The 19,518-nt window shown below is 47.5% G+C and overlaps 3 protein-coding genes across 3 annotated transcripts; 1 reads left to right on the top strand and 2 right to left on the bottom strand.

The window, feature by feature from the left end:
- Nucleotides 1-450: 450 nt before the first annotated feature.
- On the bottom strand, nucleotides 451-5,938 carry BP5553_10356 (Uncharacterized protein; the record flags this gene model as incomplete). The annotated part of the gene is made up of 16 exons (XM_032018979.1): nucleotides 451-778; nucleotides 837-1,211; nucleotides 1,265-1,348; nucleotides 1,405-2,020; nucleotides 2,077-2,141; nucleotides 2,192-2,242; nucleotides 2,291-2,362; nucleotides 2,467-2,590; nucleotides 2,649-2,984; nucleotides 3,031-3,193; nucleotides 3,255-3,994; nucleotides 4,048-4,281; nucleotides 4,334-4,613; nucleotides 4,671-4,894; nucleotides 4,961-5,492; nucleotides 5,786-5,938. The coding sequence occupies 16 exons, from the start codon at nucleotides 5,936-5,938 to the stop codon at nucleotides 451-453; spliced, it is 4,377 nt and encodes a 1,458-aa protein (XP_031865003.1).
- Nucleotides 5,939-7,494: 1,556 nt separating this feature from the next.
- On the bottom strand, nucleotides 7,495-14,073 carry BP5553_10355 (uncharacterized protein; the record flags this gene model as incomplete). The annotated part of the gene is made up of 5 exons (XM_032018978.1): nucleotides 7,495-7,548; nucleotides 7,612-8,049; nucleotides 8,120-8,235; nucleotides 8,285-8,773; nucleotides 8,823-14,073. The coding sequence occupies 5 exons, from the start codon at nucleotides 14,071-14,073 to the stop codon at nucleotides 7,495-7,497; spliced, it is 6,348 nt and encodes a 2,115-aa protein (XP_031865002.1).
- Nucleotides 14,074-16,005: 1,932 nt separating this feature from the next.
- BP5553_10354 (uncharacterized protein) lies at nucleotides 16,006-17,753 on the top strand (the record flags this gene model as incomplete). Its single annotated transcript, XM_032018977.1, has 3 exons — nucleotides 16,006-16,180; nucleotides 16,239-17,044; nucleotides 17,139-17,753. The coding sequence occupies 3 exons, from the start codon at nucleotides 16,006-16,008 to the stop codon at nucleotides 17,751-17,753; spliced, it is 1,596 nt and encodes a 531-aa protein (XP_031865001.1).
- Between the last annotated feature and the right edge of the window lie 1,765 nt (nucleotides 17,754-19,518).

Raw genomic sequence — 19,518 nt, 5'->3', positions numbered from 1 at the left:
CAGAGGTGAAATTTAACGTTATTATTATTTTATATTAAATAAGTCTTAAGATTAAAATTCATATTTTTACATTCGAAGTATTTAGCAGTTGAATATTCTTTTAGAACGGGCCTAATAACCACAGCAAGCCATTATGTCCTGGTAGTATGCAATAATATTAAAGTGCGAAACTCCTCTTGAACTTATACTGACGTTATTAATCTTATGAGGGACATGGGGGTGAACATCACGATGGAGATAAATGAATAGATAGAAGTTCGTAACGAATGTGCATTTTAATTGTAATTAACTTGAAGGGCTGCCAATGCTATCTGAAAACAAAACAAACAATCTATTGCTGCTACAAAGGAAAATAATAATGTACAATAAATAAGGTTCTATGCATGTTTCGTTACTCCCTAAGATCTATGTTGGATAATCTCTTCCTTGGTATCTCCCACCTCACCACCTTTAACCAATCCACCCCACTACGTCTGGTTTAAACCCATATCTCTGAAGTTCCATCTCGGTCATACTACCTGCGTCATCGTCATCGTCGACTGAGGACGAAATCGCATAGCCCGGATTTGAATCCAAATACAGTCCCCGGAAGGCGCTGAAAGGAGTGTCACGGAGTTGCATCGGGTTGCCACTTTCCCTGATCTCTCCCTTGTCCATGTAAATGACTTGGTCAAAATCGAGGATGCTATCCAGGCGATGTGCGATGGCGATGACGGTGTGGTGCTCAAACTCGGTCCGGATCAGCGAGTGCACAACAGCGTCTGTTTGCGAATCCACGCTACACAAAATATGTTAGATCGCGAAAATGCGGAGTCGGGGGAGTGGGAATGACTCACCTGCTAGTAGCCTCATCAAGAACAAGAATATTTCCCTTGCGTAACATGGCGCTGGCAATACAAAGAAGCTGCTTCTGGCCATGAGAGAAGAAATCATTTGTAACGCGGGCTGAGAGACCGCCAGATTCGTGGATAGTATCCCAGAGTTGGACTTTTTTCAACGCCCCCTCAATGGCCTCATCAGGAAGTTCTCCTGTTGGATCTACGTTCAAACGGACGGATCCATCAAAGAGGTATGGGTCTTGAGGAACAACAATTAACCTGGATCGAATTTCTTGTCGTGGGAGAGTGGCAAGGTCGACTCCATCAACGTAGATGGAACCGCTATCAAGCTCTAGGATGCGGAAGAGGGTCGATACGAGAGATGACTTGCCGCTGAAAGTGACATAATTAGTATAATTCCAATAGAAGAGGGCAAGAGTGCTTACCTTCCCGTTCGACCACAGATGCCCACCTTTTTCCCTCCAGGAATCGAGAGGTTAATCGTCTTGAGGACGGGATCCGCATCAGCCCTGTGTACAGTTAGTACCGCTTCAAGAAAGACAATAGAAAGATATCGCGAGCTTACTTGTATGAAGCAACTACGTCCTTAAATTCAATACCCCCTTTGTCTGGCCAGCTGTCCGGTGGGGTGCCGGTTTCCTCGGGTAGATTTTCTGAAGGAGTCTTTGCAAAGCTTCGAACTCTGGAAACTGCCCCAATGGATGTTTCTAAAACAGTCCAATGCGTGATTAGTGCTTGAAGATTCTCACTGAATGTGACAATGTTAACTAGGGCAACGCCAATGAAACCTGCGCTGATTTGCCCCTTGGTTGATACGGCCACACCCACAAGCAAGACTGCTAATCCAGCAACCGAAAGTCCAACTACTAACTCAAGCCAACGCTGAATGCAGAATAGGAGATAGAACGGCTTTTGTGAGTCGTTGATGTGCTTGGCATTTCGAACACAATACTTTTCTACCCAACCGTAGCTTCGAATGGTCACGAGTCCGCTCAGAGATTCCAAGAAATGCGAGAAAAGTGGTGCCTTGGATTCGATATCTAGAAAACGGAGTTGTCGGGATGTCCGGAGGTAGTACCGCTGAATGAGATAAAAAGTTCCTATAGCCACTGGAACGGTGGCCGCAATGTATTTCGTTGTGGCACAAATCACGATTAATTGGGCAAGACAAGTGAGGAATGCTGCAGTGCGTTAGCCAACTATTAGCAAGTCTGGGAGTAGGTTATGTGGCTCCTACATAATACAGTGTTAAGCATCGCAATGGGCAACTCCATATCAATGAGTTGAAGGTCCTGGCTGAATCTGTTTCGGTTATATTAGTGGCATTCGACGAAGGCTGCGGATTTACACACCTGTTTACTGTATTACCGACGTCTGTAGTAGAGAAGAACGACATCGGAGCGCTACGAAGAATGTTAGCGATATTAAAGACAGCGGAGGGTAAGTCTTACTTTAGAACAGTCTTGAGTAGCTCCTCATGGAACTTCCTGGCGGCTTGGGCTACCAAATTTTTCATAAGATGCCTGTAACGGTTAGCAGTGTTCCAAACAACTGTCAGACGTGCGAGTCGGTAGGGAGAAGTGATATATATGACTCTGGAATAAAAAGGGGGAGGGTCAATGCTCACCAACACGAAGCCACGACAGAAAAAACTGCCAGCGCGGCGAGGAAATAATAAATCCCAAGCCAGTATCCTAGATTATTGTTTGGATTTATGTCATTGGATGCCGCCCATTTTTCAACCCAAACAGCTAGAAAACAGTTAGCCAAACCATCCGTAAAAATGAACTTGCGAGTTTGGTAACTGACGTTGGTAAGTGAGGCAGAATACATAAGAGCATAGAGCTAGAATGAATATAAGAGAGCGTTTGATTCCCATGACCCTAATATAGTAGAGATAGATCGTCATGTCGCCTGTACGCCTATCACCTTCTTCCCGTGGCCCCTCATGTGCCGGGTTAGCAAGCGGTGCTGGTGGTAGACCAGCATCATCCTTCTTGACTGTATCAGAATCATCATCGTGTTGGATTGCCAGGCTTTGAATATATCCTTTAGTCGAATTCAAAGTCACGAAACTACCTTGTTGGATAAGCTTTCCATCCTCTCCAATAACGATGATATGATCAGAGTATGGTAGTCGGTGAACTGTACCGTTAGCCTAGGAATGATAATGCAATACAAGAGAGCTTACTGTTATTTGTTGTTACGACCACGCTGGTGCCATTTTCCCGCCATATTCCATCGGCTCCGAGTAAGGCGTGGAATACATGATCTTCGGTAGTCGGATCTAAACCGCTCAACACATCATCAAGGATTACCGTGGGCATCTTCGAGTACACGGCTCGAGCGAGAGCCTATAAATATGGTTAGCAATCATGCACACGATAGAAGCGTATCTTGAACTGTGCGACATACTAATCTTTGCTTCTGTCCCCCACTCAATACTGCTCCTTTGCTTCCTACCATTGACTGGTCCCCGCGAGGGAAGATCTTGATATCGTGATCGAGGGCACAAGCCCGTAGAACGGTATTGTACCATTGAAGATCAAACTGGGATTCGCCGAGAATATTATTCTGCACAGTATCGTTCTTAAGCCAACAAGTCTGACTGCAATATGCAATCGTAGACGTGCTGACGCTCAAGTAACCATTATTAACCGGCGTTTCGCCCAAGAGGGTGTTTATGAACGTTGATTTCCCACATCCGACAGGCCCGACAACCATTGTCAAACTTGAACTCGGGATTTGGAACGTAAGGCCGCTGATAGCTGCTGGCTTCTCCGCTGACCACCCAGAACTCGCATCTCGGCTTTCAAAGAGAACTGACTTGCTGCTCTTTCCCTTTTCAGTCAGCTTTTCAGAGGAGCTGTCAGCACCCTCGACGAGTGTTTCGCTACTGAAAAATCCTGTATGTGCCCTTCCATCTTTCCTAGGTTCTTCCAAAAGGAACTTGTTGATTCTCTCAATAGATCCAACAGCTGTTGCCAGACCTGTCACGGCCTGAACGAGCAAGGTAATTGGTATGGCGAGGTTGTTGAATAACACGAGAGACGTAAATGCCTTTGGAGTGGTAAGGGTTTCGGTTCCATTTCGTCTGGCCAAGAGAGTATAGATAGTAAAGCAGATAACGGGGGAGATAGCTAAGTTACTAAACGCTGCCAGACTGTCAGTACATATGTTCAGAGTTTTCTAGAAGTTTTTCTCTTACAGATTCCAACCATGACGATAAGCAATTCTCTAAACTTTTGCGATTTTGTTATTTCTTCATCCCTGTGTCCTCGAATCATGGTGAATAATTTGTCTGTCAATCCTGTCATCTTTACTCCCTTCATAGTACCAAGCATCTGTGCCGTAGCGTCAACCCGGGTTTGGATTGCTTCGAGCCAAATTGCCTGTCGCGCACCCGCCAAAGACGAAATGGCGACAGCCCCTAACATACACACTATAGCAATAATTAAATCAAATCCAGGAAGGGTTGGAGAAAGAACACTTACGAATGGCCACCCCAAGTGGTGCCATACTTGCCACACCGAGTTCTCGCCACAGCAGGTAGAGGGCAAGCGGAATTTGCACAAATGATGCCCATGAATCATGGATAAATCGGAGGCCGGTTGAGATCCTCTCAATATCGGCACTCATCAACGTGACTGGGGCACTTTCCTCGATAGTTGTAGCTTCCAGTACCATTGTTTTGCTATAAATAAGCTCCACGAGGCTCCCTCTCAGCATTGCGATTACCCGAAAGACTGTATGCTGGGCCACAGCCGTCGAAATCTATTCTTAATTAGCATCCATTCACAATCTCAACTTGAAACAGGCACGTGAACTAACCGCAAGGCCGACGTATACAAAAGCGAATGCTCCTATCAAACCGTAGCCTTCATTCTTGGTGCCATTCGGGTCCGATATGAAAACCGTCGTTCTGCCCACAAGATAGGGTTGAGCAAAGAAAAATCCGATCTGGGCGAAACGAGGAATGAGGCCTGCCATGATCGGCCATTTGAAGTATTTGATGGAGGCAATCAGAAGAGCGTGTGTTGACCGTCCTTTTGAAACTTTACATACTTTTAGCATATATAGATAGAAGTAATCGACGGATAGGAAAGAATGAAAAGCCCTACCTTTTTCCCATTGAAGGTATAATCCACTCTTCCCATCAGGTGTTGTCACAAAATCATCGTCCAAAGTCATCAAATCGTCCATAGATATCAACACCTTATATCCTCGTCTAAGGAGGGGGTTCAACCACCAGAACATACTTTGGCCGATGATACCAGTGGTAGTTTCTGACGGGGCGTCCTTGTATAGGGGCTTTAATAAAACCCGCTTCCCGAGCGCTTCCAGAGATAGCAATACAACCTTGACCCCAAGGGTTATGGAGAACATAATAGAGATGGTCGCATTGCCGGTGATGTTCCACAATGTTCTGGTACGAGCAATATCAAACAAGGTAGAGAATAACAAGGAGACAATCAAAATGGAAGATGGACGAATAGAGCGCTTATGCTCAAGGTGCGAGAGGGGAACTGAAATCAGAGACACTGCAACACTCAGAGCGGCGGTTGCCAGAGTAAGTCGCGTCTTTGGTGTTGATGGCTTTGCCCAAATACCCAAGAGGATTATTTGGAAGGAAGCAAGCACCGCCGTACCAGCCTATAGACTCACAGGTCAGTGAAATTCTGATGAGTATATGTCTTCTGGGATTGTTCTTACAAGTTTGATATGGTGATGCAAGCCGCCATTGACTTTGACTGACCCCCTCGATAGGTACCGAATTCGTGGAACCGCGGCCAGGAGCAGTAGTATCATCAAAGGAACCGTGAGGATACTCTCTTCAAAGAGAAGGGTAAAGTCAAAATCGCCGTGACAGCCTTTGACCTGGGGGCCAAATACATTCTGCACTTGGATCGGGCATGCCTCTACACGAGAAGAGTTAGCTGCCATACCGTCCATGATTCCCCAGTTGACGATGGTGTTGTCGTTGTCGTTGTCGTCGTTGTTTGTTGTCGGCCAAAACGGTCCGAGCGGAGAGGAAACGAAACGAAACTGGGCTCGTAGGCAGGGCTTGAACTTGTTGCAGGACCTTGAACACCGGGCATCATAGGTATCATAGGAACCCGAGATGAAAGACAAGGCTGAAAGAAGAATTCGAGGCTGTTAGTTGCAAGTCAAGACAAGATGCCCACGCGATGAGGCTCGTAACCGCGAGGCAGGTATGGGATACCACGCTCACCGTAATTCGCAGTTCGTTCCATCTTAGTAGAAAAACGTGGCAGCCTGGTTGGAAAAGCTGCGCGAGAGTGGCGTTTCTCGGGGATGGCCATGCTTGTGTGTGCTGTACTTGCTGTTTAACCGGTGGACATGACTCCCTGGTACATCAAGCTTGCGCATATTACTGTGAATATTTAGAATCCTGCCGGAAGGTTGTAGACGGTACTTCGAATTGAGTCCAGCCTCCTGCAAAGTAAGCAAATCCCTGACGCCAGGCCACCAGGGGGTGATGCGAGGTGAGAGTAAGGTTTAGGACCCTGCTCGCCACCCCGGCTTCCCTACTTGCTCACCGTGCATGAGTCTTGCAGGGGTGGGAGGCACCCCAGACGCGGGACCGCCTGCATATGCACACCGATGGCAGGGACAGGCCTGCTGGAGGGGAGAGTGGAGCTGCGGCTGGATCATGTCGTGCTAGTAGGGTATAATTACGCTAAGATCAGGGGAACTAAAACGGTCTTTCAGCTGGGGGGTTTGGCAGGGCTGCCAGTGCGATTAGCGATTACGGGATCTATTCTTCGTACTGCGAATGCTACAATGGCGACACGTTGCGCCGACGGCTAGTGTGAGACGGAGGCCGGGGAATCGAGGTCACCGAACAAACACAAATGTAATTATAGGGTAAACAAGTGTAAGAAAATAGAGTCTTTTGTAATATGTAGCTATTCTTATAAACCGTCGTAGAATTAGGCAGTAGGTAAATAAAATTGAATAAAAGAGACGACGAATAGGAATATTTGATTTCCACTGCATTTAAAAAGGAGAGCCTGAGGGTAAAGGCTTAGTTAGTAGAGAACAGAAAATAGTGTTTTGTCTCGAGGGAAATAAAAAACGTGAGGCAAGAAACAAATTTAATCGTTGTAATAGATAGATATTGTTTTATGAACTGTTGTAGAATTAAGTACACAAGTATAATATAATTATGTCATTGTCAACGGGCAGCTACTGTCTTATACATTCCTGTAGAAATTGGGTAAACCAGTAGAATCAATTTAATCAATTTAAGCATATATCTATTCTGATATAAACTATAGTCAAATTACTTAAACAAGTAGAATCAAATTGAAATACTGTAAGCAAATAGATATTCTCTTATAACTATCGTCAAATTGGCTAAACAGGTGAAATAAATTTGGATCATTTTTAAGTTTTGACAAATAAATATATCTCATAAACTGCAGTAGAATTTGAAAGACGCTTATGCATTCCTCTAACAATGTAATATACCTAGGCACACATCTAACAAAAAGAGAAAAGAAAAACACTAATACAGCGAGACAGTATAACGAGTAATGAAATTCATATGAAATTCAGCATCTACAAGAGGTAGGCCGACTGAATTCAACCCCCTACACCAGTAATGACTGTAACCTAAATCCTATTCTTATCAAATTTGGTAAATATCAGCGAGGGACTTCTTCCCAAGTGAGTAGGCCTCCCACTATTCAAAGTGATGTTAGTAAAAGTATCATCATAAGAGCAAGAAAGAAGGGGAAGAACATACGTCATCTGCGACTTTTCTTAATAGTGGACTCCCTGTCAACGCAGCCACCTCTTTGAACGACTCCTCACTAATCTCAAACGGCTTTGCAGTCAGATTTGGGATATATCGACCACTCAACTTGCTCAAATCGAGGGTATCCTGATTGATATGGTGACGGAGCACGTTACGGAAGCTGCCAACGCCGGGCTTGAGGAAGGACGAGTGAAAGGGTACGTCGATGCCCTTGAGCGGGATGGTAGCTTTGCCGCGCGTGAGGGTTTTGACGGGCGTCTTGTATATGGCACGGATTTCATCATGTGTGATGGCCAATATCTGATGTTGGCTTGGTGTGAGGTCTTGTAGTAGAGGTTCGGAGTCGCCCGATGAGTTTGCCTCCACAATAACGTTCTTTTCCTTGATACTGTTCAGGATATTGGTGAGGCATTCAAGTGCGCGGAGCTGTACGATAGTTAGTTATGTGGTTGATAATAGTATATTAAGGGGAAACGAGAAGAGGATAATTCCATACCTCGCCAGCACAGACATATTGCAAGTTAGCAATGTTGTAGTTGACAATCTCGAGTAACCACCCAGTCTCCAAGCTGATTCTTTGGATTATGAGTTTCAAAGCCGCCTCGTTGAATCCTGCAGAAATGTAAGTATATAATGAGACAGTAATTGAAGGGGTATTTACCTTTAGTGAGTCTACTGGGATCAACCGCACACATGCTGAAATTTGAGCGGCCCAACTCATCACGCTCGACAGCAACTTGCATCGTCAAGCCACGATAGAAGACAACGGACGTAAGGCTCTCGATTGACATGATGTTTGCTACCGCACACAATCCCGAGTACTCACCAAGGGAGTGGCCAGCATAGGGGCTATTATCGGAGATCAAGCCACGATCTTGCAAGTCAAAGAAGATAGCCAACTCCATGAGCGCCAAAGCTGGTTGGGTGAACTCAGTGGAAGACAGAAGACCGGTAGCAGAGCGGTATGTATGCGATTCGGTTTCCTCGTTAATGTCCTTGAAGACCTTCTCGATGCGAGACGTCCCGTCAGGGCCAATCTGTTCATACGTCATGGACATGTAGGATTCACGAATATGTCTACCACGAGGACCACCGAAATGGACCGTCAATTCCTTGGGGTCATTTTTCACAATGTCGGTGATCTTGAAGCCTATTCTATTGTTACCTTGAGCTCACCTGTTCTAGAGATTGAGACTTACCATAATTCTCATGATAATGCTTATCAGCGTAGTCCCAGACACGCCGAGCAGCATCACTTGTAGCGTAAAGCTCCATGCCCATACCCTTTTGCTGACTTCCCTGTCCAGTAAAGATATACGCGGTATCCTCGGGCTCGATTTCAGCTTCACCAACCAGAACTACTGCATGGGTATCGACATTGCTGGCTTCGACTTTGATGATTTTCCTCCCGCTAATCATCCCGATGTGAGAGTATTGCACCTCAAGCTTGTCCCCGGGTAGCACCATAGATGTAAATGAGCACTTCCAAGTCTTGAAGAGTTTAGTGTGCGAAGCACACACCAAATGTTCTACAGTGCTTCTCGCTCGGGCACTGGTGTACATTCCATGTGTGATGGTCCCTGGGAGGTTGACATACTTGGATAGAGATCGCGAGACGTGAATGGGGTTGTAATCTCCAGATTTGACGGCATATGCCTCATTGGACGACGGCATTTCAATTACCACCGGGGCCTCTCCCGCTGGGACAGGATTTGGAAAGATGCGGCGAGGCTCCAATGTTGCTCCATGGCGTTTCAAGTAGTCTGTAACTGGGTTTCCAGTTGATCTACCAGCCATATAAGTGATTGTAGCAATCGGCGCAAGATCTTTCCTTGATGCCTTTATTCTCACATCTCCGGTGGTCTTAACGGCACTGAAGATAGTATTATCTTCGAAATGATAAGCGGATCGGAGGTTGAAGATAAGTCGTTGGCCAAGCAAGTCAAATTTTGGGTCATAGAGATGGAACCAACTCTTCGATAGTAAGATAGCCACATCCATGGGTGTTTCCAGATAGATTTCCATATCAGCTTCCTTCACGTGGGAGAAAGTATTCTCGAAGTCCTTGAAGGTTCCACGATAGAGAAATTGGCTGGTAAGCTCCATGACCTGTTTCCCGTCCCTGTGAATGTATCCTTGCACTTCTACCATCTTGCCGGAGTCTTGATTGATAATCGCGTTGATATAAGACTCTGACTTGAGATTGTCGCCTTCTCGGATTGGCTCGGCGTTAGGTACCATTCTGAATTCATTTGAGAGATGGACCAGCTTTAGGAGATCGCCTTGAATCCCCTGAGCAAACAAGGGCCGCATAAGAGATTTCCAAGCTACAACAACTGCAAAGTCCAGTGGAGCAGAGAGCTGTTTACCAAGACGCTTGCTGTAGGCATCGTCCTGATTACCAATGCAGTGTGCAAATTTAGCTATGGTATGCCCATCAACCGTAAATTCTCCGCCATCAAATCGATTGGTCGTCGGAACCGCGACTGTAGGGAGGTCTTGAGCAAACCAAAGACGATGGTAGAAATCCTTGACGCGATCTTCCCGGTCACGCATGGCCTCATGTATAGGAGCGAAACGTGCTTCAGGGTGGTAATTATAACGTAGAACAAGGCCAGTAGGCATTCCAAGGGCATTGCGATGGTCAAATATTTCCATGACAATAACATTGGCCGCTTCTGCCCTGATCTCCACCACTTTCATCTGCTCCTTGCCATCGTTTTGGAAGTTCTCCATCAAGGATATCTTTGTTTTCTCCGCGTTTTGGGTATCTTCCATCAGAACAAAAGTATCGGATGAAGGCTTGAAAATCCTTCTCACTGGATTCTCGTGGACAGTCTGGTTTTGGACGATTGACCGAGTTTTAAAGAAAGATTCTCTCCAGTCGCTGTTGCTACCTCCCAAAAAGCTAAGCCATTGATACAGATCAACGGACGCATCTTTTTCTATTTGGTAAAGTATACCACTCTCGTGCTCGGATGCCGTGACTCCATTTGGAATCAGGGACACGTTCTCGTAAAAGTTGCCAAAGCAATCAATATCGGGAACGATGTCCATCTCGTCGTTGTGGGCGATTTCCCGAGTCCTCTCGATGTAGCCGTTGTGGATGTTACCCAGTATTTGGCTAATAGGTTCATCGACAACCTTTGACCATTGAACAGCAACAGGGCCTTGCAGGATACAAACTCGCTGAACATCCTGATCCACAACTGCAGTAATATCTTCCGATTGCCATAGTGAATCTTTCTTGAAAAGCGTCTCGAATTCCTCGTCAAGAACCGGTATAAATGGAACTGGTTTCTGACCCGGTCTCTTGCAGATCATCACGAAGTGTTTCGCATCTTCATAGCCAATTAATTGCTGTGATATCTTCGCGTTTTTGTTGAAGAACTCCTGCACTTTCATCTCCGGATTGCTAAGATCGCTAATGCCTTTGAAAAATGACGACGACTTTTCACCAGACGGGAGGAATCGAGATTCGACTAGGAGCAAAAAGTCGTATAGCAGCTTCTGCCACGACTTATCTACCCATCGGCCCTCACTTGCAACATACATGAGATTGATAATGCGGAAGGTGACTTCAGAGTAGGTCATTTCCTCGAGGTCGACCACTTCTCCAGCTGAGTTTCTCCCAAACCAGGGCTTGGCGAAATCGTTGTTGAGGCGTCCGATAATATATGCCTTTTTGTTCTGGAGCCAAGCCACACGCTTAGATCTATCGATTTTGAATAGCGTATGGTCAAGTTCGTACCAAAGCTTGACACCTCTAGTCGCTAGCTTATGGATCGGCTCCCCCATTTCAGAGGTGACTGTGATGATGCCGCCAGCTTCTCCCTTGTATGTCTCCTCCCAGCGGGAATCGTCAACTCCAGGCGTATTAACAATGGCTTCCTTGACGGCAAGACTGGTTTTTGCCTCCTTGGCAACCATAACTCGACTTCCCAGTAATACACCATCAAATGGCATAGGCATCTGGTTGTACTTCTCACTCCAGGTGCCGCTCATGTAGGGGTAGGAGTCTTCGTAACCTCCAAACCCACTACCAGCCACAAGAATGATGTTTCCACAGCGCCGAAGCTGGTTGTAGGTCTGCAAAATGGGTTGATGGAAGTCCTCGTATGAATGATGGCCACCACCGCGACCTCCGGTCCATTGCATAATGATTGGGAAATTGGGGTTCTCACGGGCAATCTTGATGACTTGATGGATAGCCTCGACTGAGCCAGGCTTGAGCCCGATATGTTTAAGAGACATAGTATTGATATACTCATTCACAACCTCAACGGAAGGGACTCCGGCCCCGATAGTGAGGCCATCGATGGGAACGCCTTTGGCTCGAAGCTCGGTGAGCAATGGAATTTGCCACCGGACTGCTTGCGGAGCGGCATAGATAATGTTGCAAGTGATACCCCTCCCTGGGGTCACGCTTTTGACGATGTTGTCAATAGCGGCCGTCAAAGCAGCGGCGTTATGATAGCCACCTAGCGCAAGCTCAATATGATACCCGGCATTCATAGTGGCGGCGACAAACTCCCAGGAAACAGTCGTAGGAGTCATGCCAGCTACCATGATTGGTGGTAGGCCTAAAAGCCGGCTGAACTTGGTGTCGAGATATGATTGCCCCATCGCACTCGTGCTTAGTCGGGGCTCGTATTTCTGGCCCCAAACCTCGCCGTAGAGAAGTCGTGGGTGATCGCTATTGAAGATTTCAGACTTATATCCAACATCTCTCGAGGTTCCCTCATTTCGAGTGGCAATGATAACCCGAACACTGGCGCCGTATTTATTTTTGCTGATCATCGGCTTGATGCCAGATATGCCTCCGGGGCCAAAATCAAGGATGTGTGTGGCATCGTCCCAATCTGTAGCAGCTTGCCACCGAAGTATGTTTTCCGTAATCATGCAAACAATTTCAGGAATGATGTTGGTTACTCCTCTATAGCGGAGATCCGTTCCGTTGACGGTGCTAAAGACGGGGATGCGTAGATCGTTCCCTAGAAGAGAGACCTCCTTAACATCCACTGCAACTGAGGCGGCGACCTCACCGAGGTAGGAGCTGTGGAAAGGCGCGGTAATAGGGAGAAATCGGTTCACGATATTCGGCTTCCTCTGGCTGAAAGGTATCTTGCTCTGGCTTGCATTGGCGGGTTTCAGTCCCCGCAACAACAAGTTGAGACCATATAGAGAGAGCGGTGGCCCAGCTACTACCGTCAAAGTAGGACTATTGATTAGTGCCACTTCCACCTTCTCCCCGTTGGGGAGATGGCTGTTGGCCTTGGCGACCAACTTGTGCACCTCTTCAACAGGTAGGCCACCTATGCTGAGCATAGGTGATAGGGAGCCTTCACCATTGTCCGCTACATCGTTGGAAATTTCGGGATCTAGCGACGCAACAGCGAACTTTTCCTGACTTCGAGCGCCAATGGACTGTAGAATGCTTAGAGCATCCAGCGCCAACTTGTCAAATGACTTCCAGGAGGTCGCTGCTGCGACAGTTGCCGCAATCACAATTCCCTGAGAATGACCAGTCACGGCGTTAAGGGTCTCGTTCATTTGTCGGGGGGTATATCCCAAAACATGGCATGTGACTTTAAAATGCATGAGTTGTAAGAGTCCGATCAACGGGAAACTCAAGGGAGCCGTAACGAGGTAATCATGGTCGGGCTGTGATTCCTCGTCTAGGAGCCATTGCTCAACGTTTAGCCCCTGAGGGTAATGAGTGCGGAATCTTTCGTCGTCTGCAAGCCGATGCAAATGGTTCGAGGCTTCGCGCACAAACTGGCTGATGAGAGGCCGATAAGTCGTATGGACGTTCCGGATGTCGTCAAAATACTTCTTGTCGCTTCCCTGCCCCCCGAAGATAGCGTACACAGTAGCCTTTCCAACGTTTGCCGCCCGACACAGGGCAGATGGCACTCGTCCGCTTGATCGGCCCAAGATATTCTGAGCTTGGAAATAAGTAGAGATGATGGCGGTGCTTTCGTCGGAAGTAAGATCAAAATCTGCCACCACGGCATGTACTTCGTTGCCTTGGAGAAAGTCGTGCTCGAAGGTCTCAAAGGATAAGGCTAGTATTGTATTATAGGTATCGATATCTCTTGGATCACTCTCTGGACTCTCAATCTTCTTCGTCAGAAAGACCATAAAGTCGGCGAGGAAGGCAATAGCGGTGGAGGGCGTCTCAGCAATGGTGGATATAAATTCATCTCGGAGCGGGATGGCTATAGGGTGGAGGCGATTTGGCACCGAGAGCGGAAAAGTCATCGTCTCGTATGTTATATCGAGCTTCTCAGAAGGGGTTGATGCTGAGTTAGGCGTACAGAACCCTGAGATAGTTTCTCCCATATACACATCACTGCTGGGAGTGTTGATGTGGGAGAAATCAGTATCTGCGCGGGTAGGTGGCGATGGCCTCGAGGGGAAGCTTGGGTGTTGAGAGATGGAAAACATGATCGCCGGAGACTCTCGTAAGAGTGGTAAGACTATATCGGTCGACAGAGGTGGGTGGGTATAGGCTGCGCGGAGGTTGCTCCTAGAGCGGCGTCTTGCTCCCTTCACGCAGACTCATACAATGTCCAAAGAAGAAGATCGGCGATGACGTCAATGAGTCAATAGGTAGAGTGATATGAAGAGGAACCACTCAGAAGGTTGGAAAGTTCGCAACCATGGCGTGTCAACTGGATGGTCTGGTATCGGCAGGAATTAACAACTGAGCGGAGCGAAGGGCTAGGCAAGTATTTCGAGACAGGTTTTCGTCGTGCTTGGACCAACTCATGTAGATTTTGAATACAAGAGACCCACGTTTCGCTTAGTAGTGAAAGCCTTTAGTCGAAATAGCCTGGAGCAAAAACGTGGTCGTGGTTGAACAATGATCACTTAACATCCATCTCTATCTTTTTTCGTCTCTTACTTCGTCTCTTGCCTATCCTTGCCTCTCTTTTCCGAAAGACCTCGGTCCTAGCGGACTTTTAACGGCATGGCCGGTAGCAAAAGCGTGATTATGGATGGCGTAAGTAGTAACGGTAACTTAATTCCGCCTCTTACTCTCCTCTCTTTTGCCCCTGTCTCGCTACGCCCACCATGGTAGCGGGCCTTTTACTGCAATGGCCATGTGGAAAGGTGTGGCTGGGAGTATGGGACCCCCATAACGATTACTTGAGATCCATTTCCCCTTTCCCCCGACTGCCTCAGAGAGCCAGAACCCCCGTCTCTAAGATCACGTTAGACTGAAATCCAAATCAAGTAACCTGGATGGATAGTCATCAAATGTAGAATCGCCTTCTAAGCTTCCTTATTGAGACAGCTGTGGTGTGTAGCCTTGCATCACGCCTGCTGCATAGCCTGCGGCTCGTATCCCCGGATGCCACGCGGCCTAGACTATTTACCTCTTCCTACAGCGTGGTAGGACCTGCATTCCATAGGCTTGGGCTCAACACGCCACCGTACAGCCTGACAGGATAGAAGGAGGGGGAACGTTCGTTTCGTGTTGAAAAGAAGGATCTCTGAATAAGTGATGTCGGGGCCACAGCACGCCATGAGCGTTCCACGTGCGGCTCCTTAGCCATCCTGCCCTAGTCTCCGTGGCGCTAACCAGGGTGTTTGACAGTGCAGCCAGGATTGCAAACGCTAGCCAGGGGTTGCGCTAGGGCCAGGGTCCACCTTGCAGCCAAGGCGTTGAAACAAGCCTTGACCGGGCAGCGGCCGTAAGCAAGGACTAAGCTTTTCGCCGACGGTTGTTGTACGGCGTAGACGCACTTTGCTCACCTTGCTTAAGCGAGGCATCCCTCATATCCCTCTCCACATAACGACAAGGCCCCCCCCGTCCAATCTGCACACCCTGCTCTCCGCACCATCGCCTTACGAAGTACGTAAAGACCTAGTCCCTGGCAGCTGAATGCTTATTAGCGTCGATTCTAGGGTATTTTCGAGATTTCCTCTCCGACCACCTCTACTAGAGATTGATTGAGCCTTACTGTGGCCCGTTCACACTAAGCAAAACACCGAGGAAGAATATCACCGTCGTACTCGAGTTGCCACGAACGATGATCACCACGATGACTTCGAAGCATTTCGGCATGATTATGGTATATGTTATGTCTTAGCTTCTCGGCAATACTAAAAATAGAAGCGTGAGAAATTCTTAGGCAATGCGATGCGACCGGTCCCTTATAGATAAAATTTGTTTGTAAGGCGAGAAAAGGTTGGTAAGAAACCCTCTTATTGCGAGCGTGGGCTGAGCTAATAGCACGTGAGCATTTTTCAACAGCGATAACAAGAGCAATACCGGTACTTTTTGGAGTGGTTGCGTGATGAGCGAAATCGCTGAGGTTCCTCGATGCAAGAGCTTAAACAGCGCCGCAATTCACCCTGCACCCTCCCGGCATGCGGAACGCCCCACGACCAACTGCGACCGGTGACAGCGCAACTTCCCATGAGCCTCGCCCACCGCGCAATGATTCATGTAGACCCCGTCGAGAGACGGCGAGTGCAGAATCGAATTGCCCAGCGAGGATATCGTCAACGTCCGTTCAACCTTTTCTTTTCATCTTGATCGTTTGTTTGTGTCTTTGCGTTGAGAATAGGGCAATATCCAGCTGACCGAGAAATCTCACCAGGGCTCAAAGAGAGTCAGAAACTCCAGAAGTTAAATGCGGCCAAAGAGAGTAATGCCAGTACCGACAAGAGCGACAAAGACAGCAATACCAACAGTAGTACCAAAGACACCAAGACCAACGATACCTCAAGCACCAACACCAAGTCTACCAAGAAGGGCACCAAATCTGCCTTAGATGCAGATGCCTCCACTCCGGCCCCCAAGCGCCCCCAGAATGCCTCGACGGCTAATGAGAAGGAGGCCTGGAGCAACGGTACCGTAGACCAAAGGCAAAAGCCAGATTTACAACAACTTCAACCTCAGGAGCAACTACGCAGAACTCAACAACCTCAAACTTTTCAAGAACAACGACAAGAAGATGACCCACAACACCACCTCAATCAGCCTTCAGAAGAGCTGCAACAAGCTCACTTACAGCAAATCCAACAGCTAGTTCGCCCAGGCCCGCAAAGACTGCAAACGCAATCAGCAGGTAGCCAACATGGCTCACCCCATCTAAGTGATCGAATGTCTGTTTCTAGTCACCGGAATGCACTCCAGACTATCGAAGGGGAGAACGGTATTTATTCGCGCTATATGGGTAGCCAGAGCCCTGCCGAAGCTCCATCACTGTACATGGCTTCATCTGGTTCAAGCAGTGTGTCTCCATTTGAGACGTTTATGGACCCGGTGCTGATGGACACTTTACCATCAACTGGTCACTCTATCAACCCGCCAACCTCAATGCAGAGATCAAGTAGGAGCGGAAAAAGCAGTTCAGCAGGGAGTACTAAGGGAGAAATCGCAGACGCAATGTCTTATGTTCAAGTAAATCTCCAACTACCAACCCAACAGGCCCCTTTACAACTTCCCCAAATTTCGCTTGCTTCCTCAATTCGCTTTACTAACGTAAATAACATAGGAGCATGCAGAAGGCGCAGGGGATAATTATGGACATCATTGGTCGGAAAGTGCAACCGCGAGTCTCTACGGAGGCACAGCACTGCATCGTGCCGTCTTCTACGGCCATGAAAGGGTTGTTGAGGCGCTCCTCAAAGCAGGGGCAAATCCTGAGGTACGAAACCGCCAGGGACGAACAGCAATGCACTTGGTGGCCCAGAGTGGCCGCCACCGCTTGCTGCGTCTATTACTCGAGTATAAGGCTGACCCACAGGCGCGCACCTGTACCGGCCAAACGCCGCTGCATCTAGCAGCGCGGAATGATGAGCAGACCATGGTCAAGTCTCTTCTCCGCGCCCACGTCCATCGCCATCCTCACCAGACCCCACAAGGCTTGGGTCGCCAGCCCATTCCCGGCCGCGTTGATGTAAACGCTGCCGATTCTCGAGGTTTTACGCCCCTCCATGTTGCGAGCGAGAAGGGTCACCATGGGATGGTAAGAGTTCTCGTGGAGAACGGGGCAGATCTTGAGCAGAGGGATTTAGAGGGGTTAACGGCGCTTCACCATGCTAGCATTGCAGGTATGGAGGTGGCGGTAAAACTTTTGCTTGATATGGGCGCGGATATTTCGGGATAGGAATACCTAAACGGCGTTGGCTCGGGCGGTGGGCTTTTCTTTTGTTTTGCGTTTAGACTTACGTATCGAGGTTGGCCTGTAGAGGAGAGTGTGCGAGAATTATACCATGCCTGGAGTTTTGTACCAAAAAGAATGTATAGAATGCTAAGAGTTAGTTTGTTGAACAAGCCGAGTTTATTATTAGAGTCAGTGAAGTGAAGTTTGCAATCCATCATGGCCATTAATTGTCCATCAAATCATTCAATTCAATTCAACTCAACTCTTTGAATAACTACTTATGTATTTTCCTATTCTATTAACTCACGGATAGGACTTGAGAAAGTAGTATATTAAATGTTAAAAATAAGACACAACAGATGTACATTGGATTTGTGTATAGGAATAATTCATGAAGATCTTGGAAGCTCCGCTCTTTTATTATAGGTGAAATTTCAACACGAGACGAATTGAATATCATTCCTTCTATTATTTAACACACTCGAGTACCTACTGTATAGAATTGATAGCTTCGATCCTTTGGCTTCCGCTGACTGAACCAGAACACGTGAGGAATTTCATCTTCATTCTTTCTATTATGTAATATAAACCAGCTTCCAATAATAACGACGTAGTAGTTACTTAAGCAATTCTTATATCACGTGGAATTGCCCCTGATTTCTCGTATTTTTATGATTGGTATGCGTTGTGCTTACTTGGTGGTATCAGAAAGAACTTTAAATTGGTTTGGAATCTCGGATCAAACAGCCTCAGCTCGAGCCGCCAGGTAAAACTCGATATGGCACAAAAGGTGCAAGTTTCCGGCGTGTCCGATTGTTGTCCGATTGTTCGCCTTTGAATCCTTCGAAATGAAAATTCATATGAGGGTGCTCACCAACCGTAAATGCCAATTTTCGGCTGCAATTTCGAGCCGTGATCTATCGATTCTACTAAGACGTTTACGTGTGAGAAAAACTGCCTCAGACGTCCAAGGCGGCGCCAAGTAAAACGAACCCCGGAAAGCACTGTACATTGCACAGCGAACTATTGCGCGCGGCCGAAATTCCCTAATTCCGTCACTGGCAATGGTCCGATGGAGTATACCCGGTGAGACGAATACGTAGGTAAGACGGAGTAAGACGTGGCCGTTTAGCACACTGCGGGCTGGCTCTTTTCCCCTACAGGTGTTCCCTGCAGGGCATTACAGGGGAGTTAATAGACTTTTGAATCCTCCGCAGCCACCAACCACCACAACCGGCACATACCACGCAACCCTAGCCGCTGTAATTCGTAGTCCTTGCGGCTGAGCGCCAATCTTCGGGGCTATTCCGTAATGTCGCATCACGCTAGAACGGTCATCTGAGACAGGTTGGTATAATGCAGCTGGAGCAAATCATCACAGATGGCGCTGCACCGTGCCCCAGCGGTCGAGGCCTTTGTACTCCGTAAACCGTTGGGGTACTAGCAGCACCCCGCCACATGTTAATTTATGGAATTGCGAAGCTGTGCAGAATTACACGTCTTATTTACATAATCTGCCTGGTTGTTACCTAACCGGCAATTCAGCACAGAGTAAGCCACCAACTTAGCATCCTATGATTCCTATGATCGCACACACTTCCTCCTTTCCTTCCCACAGGAATAGAATAAGCGGAATGGAGTCAGAGAACGAGATACTGCCTTGTCCCTTAGCCCTCCGGATGCCTCATCACAACCTCTATAATACAGACTCGGTTGTAAGCCCTAGTTGATGTCTTTGAAGGGTTTAGCATCCCCGTTTTGATTACGG

This window comes from Venustampulla echinocandica (genome assembly GCF_003357145.1).
Source record: "Venustampulla echinocandica strain BP 5553 chromosome Unknown scaffold_14, whole genome shotgun sequence".
Taxonomy (NCBI): domain Eukaryota; kingdom Fungi; phylum Ascomycota; class Leotiomycetes; order Helotiales; family Pleuroascaceae; genus Venustampulla; species Venustampulla echinocandica.
This window is presented reverse-complemented; position numbering and strand designations above follow the sequence as displayed.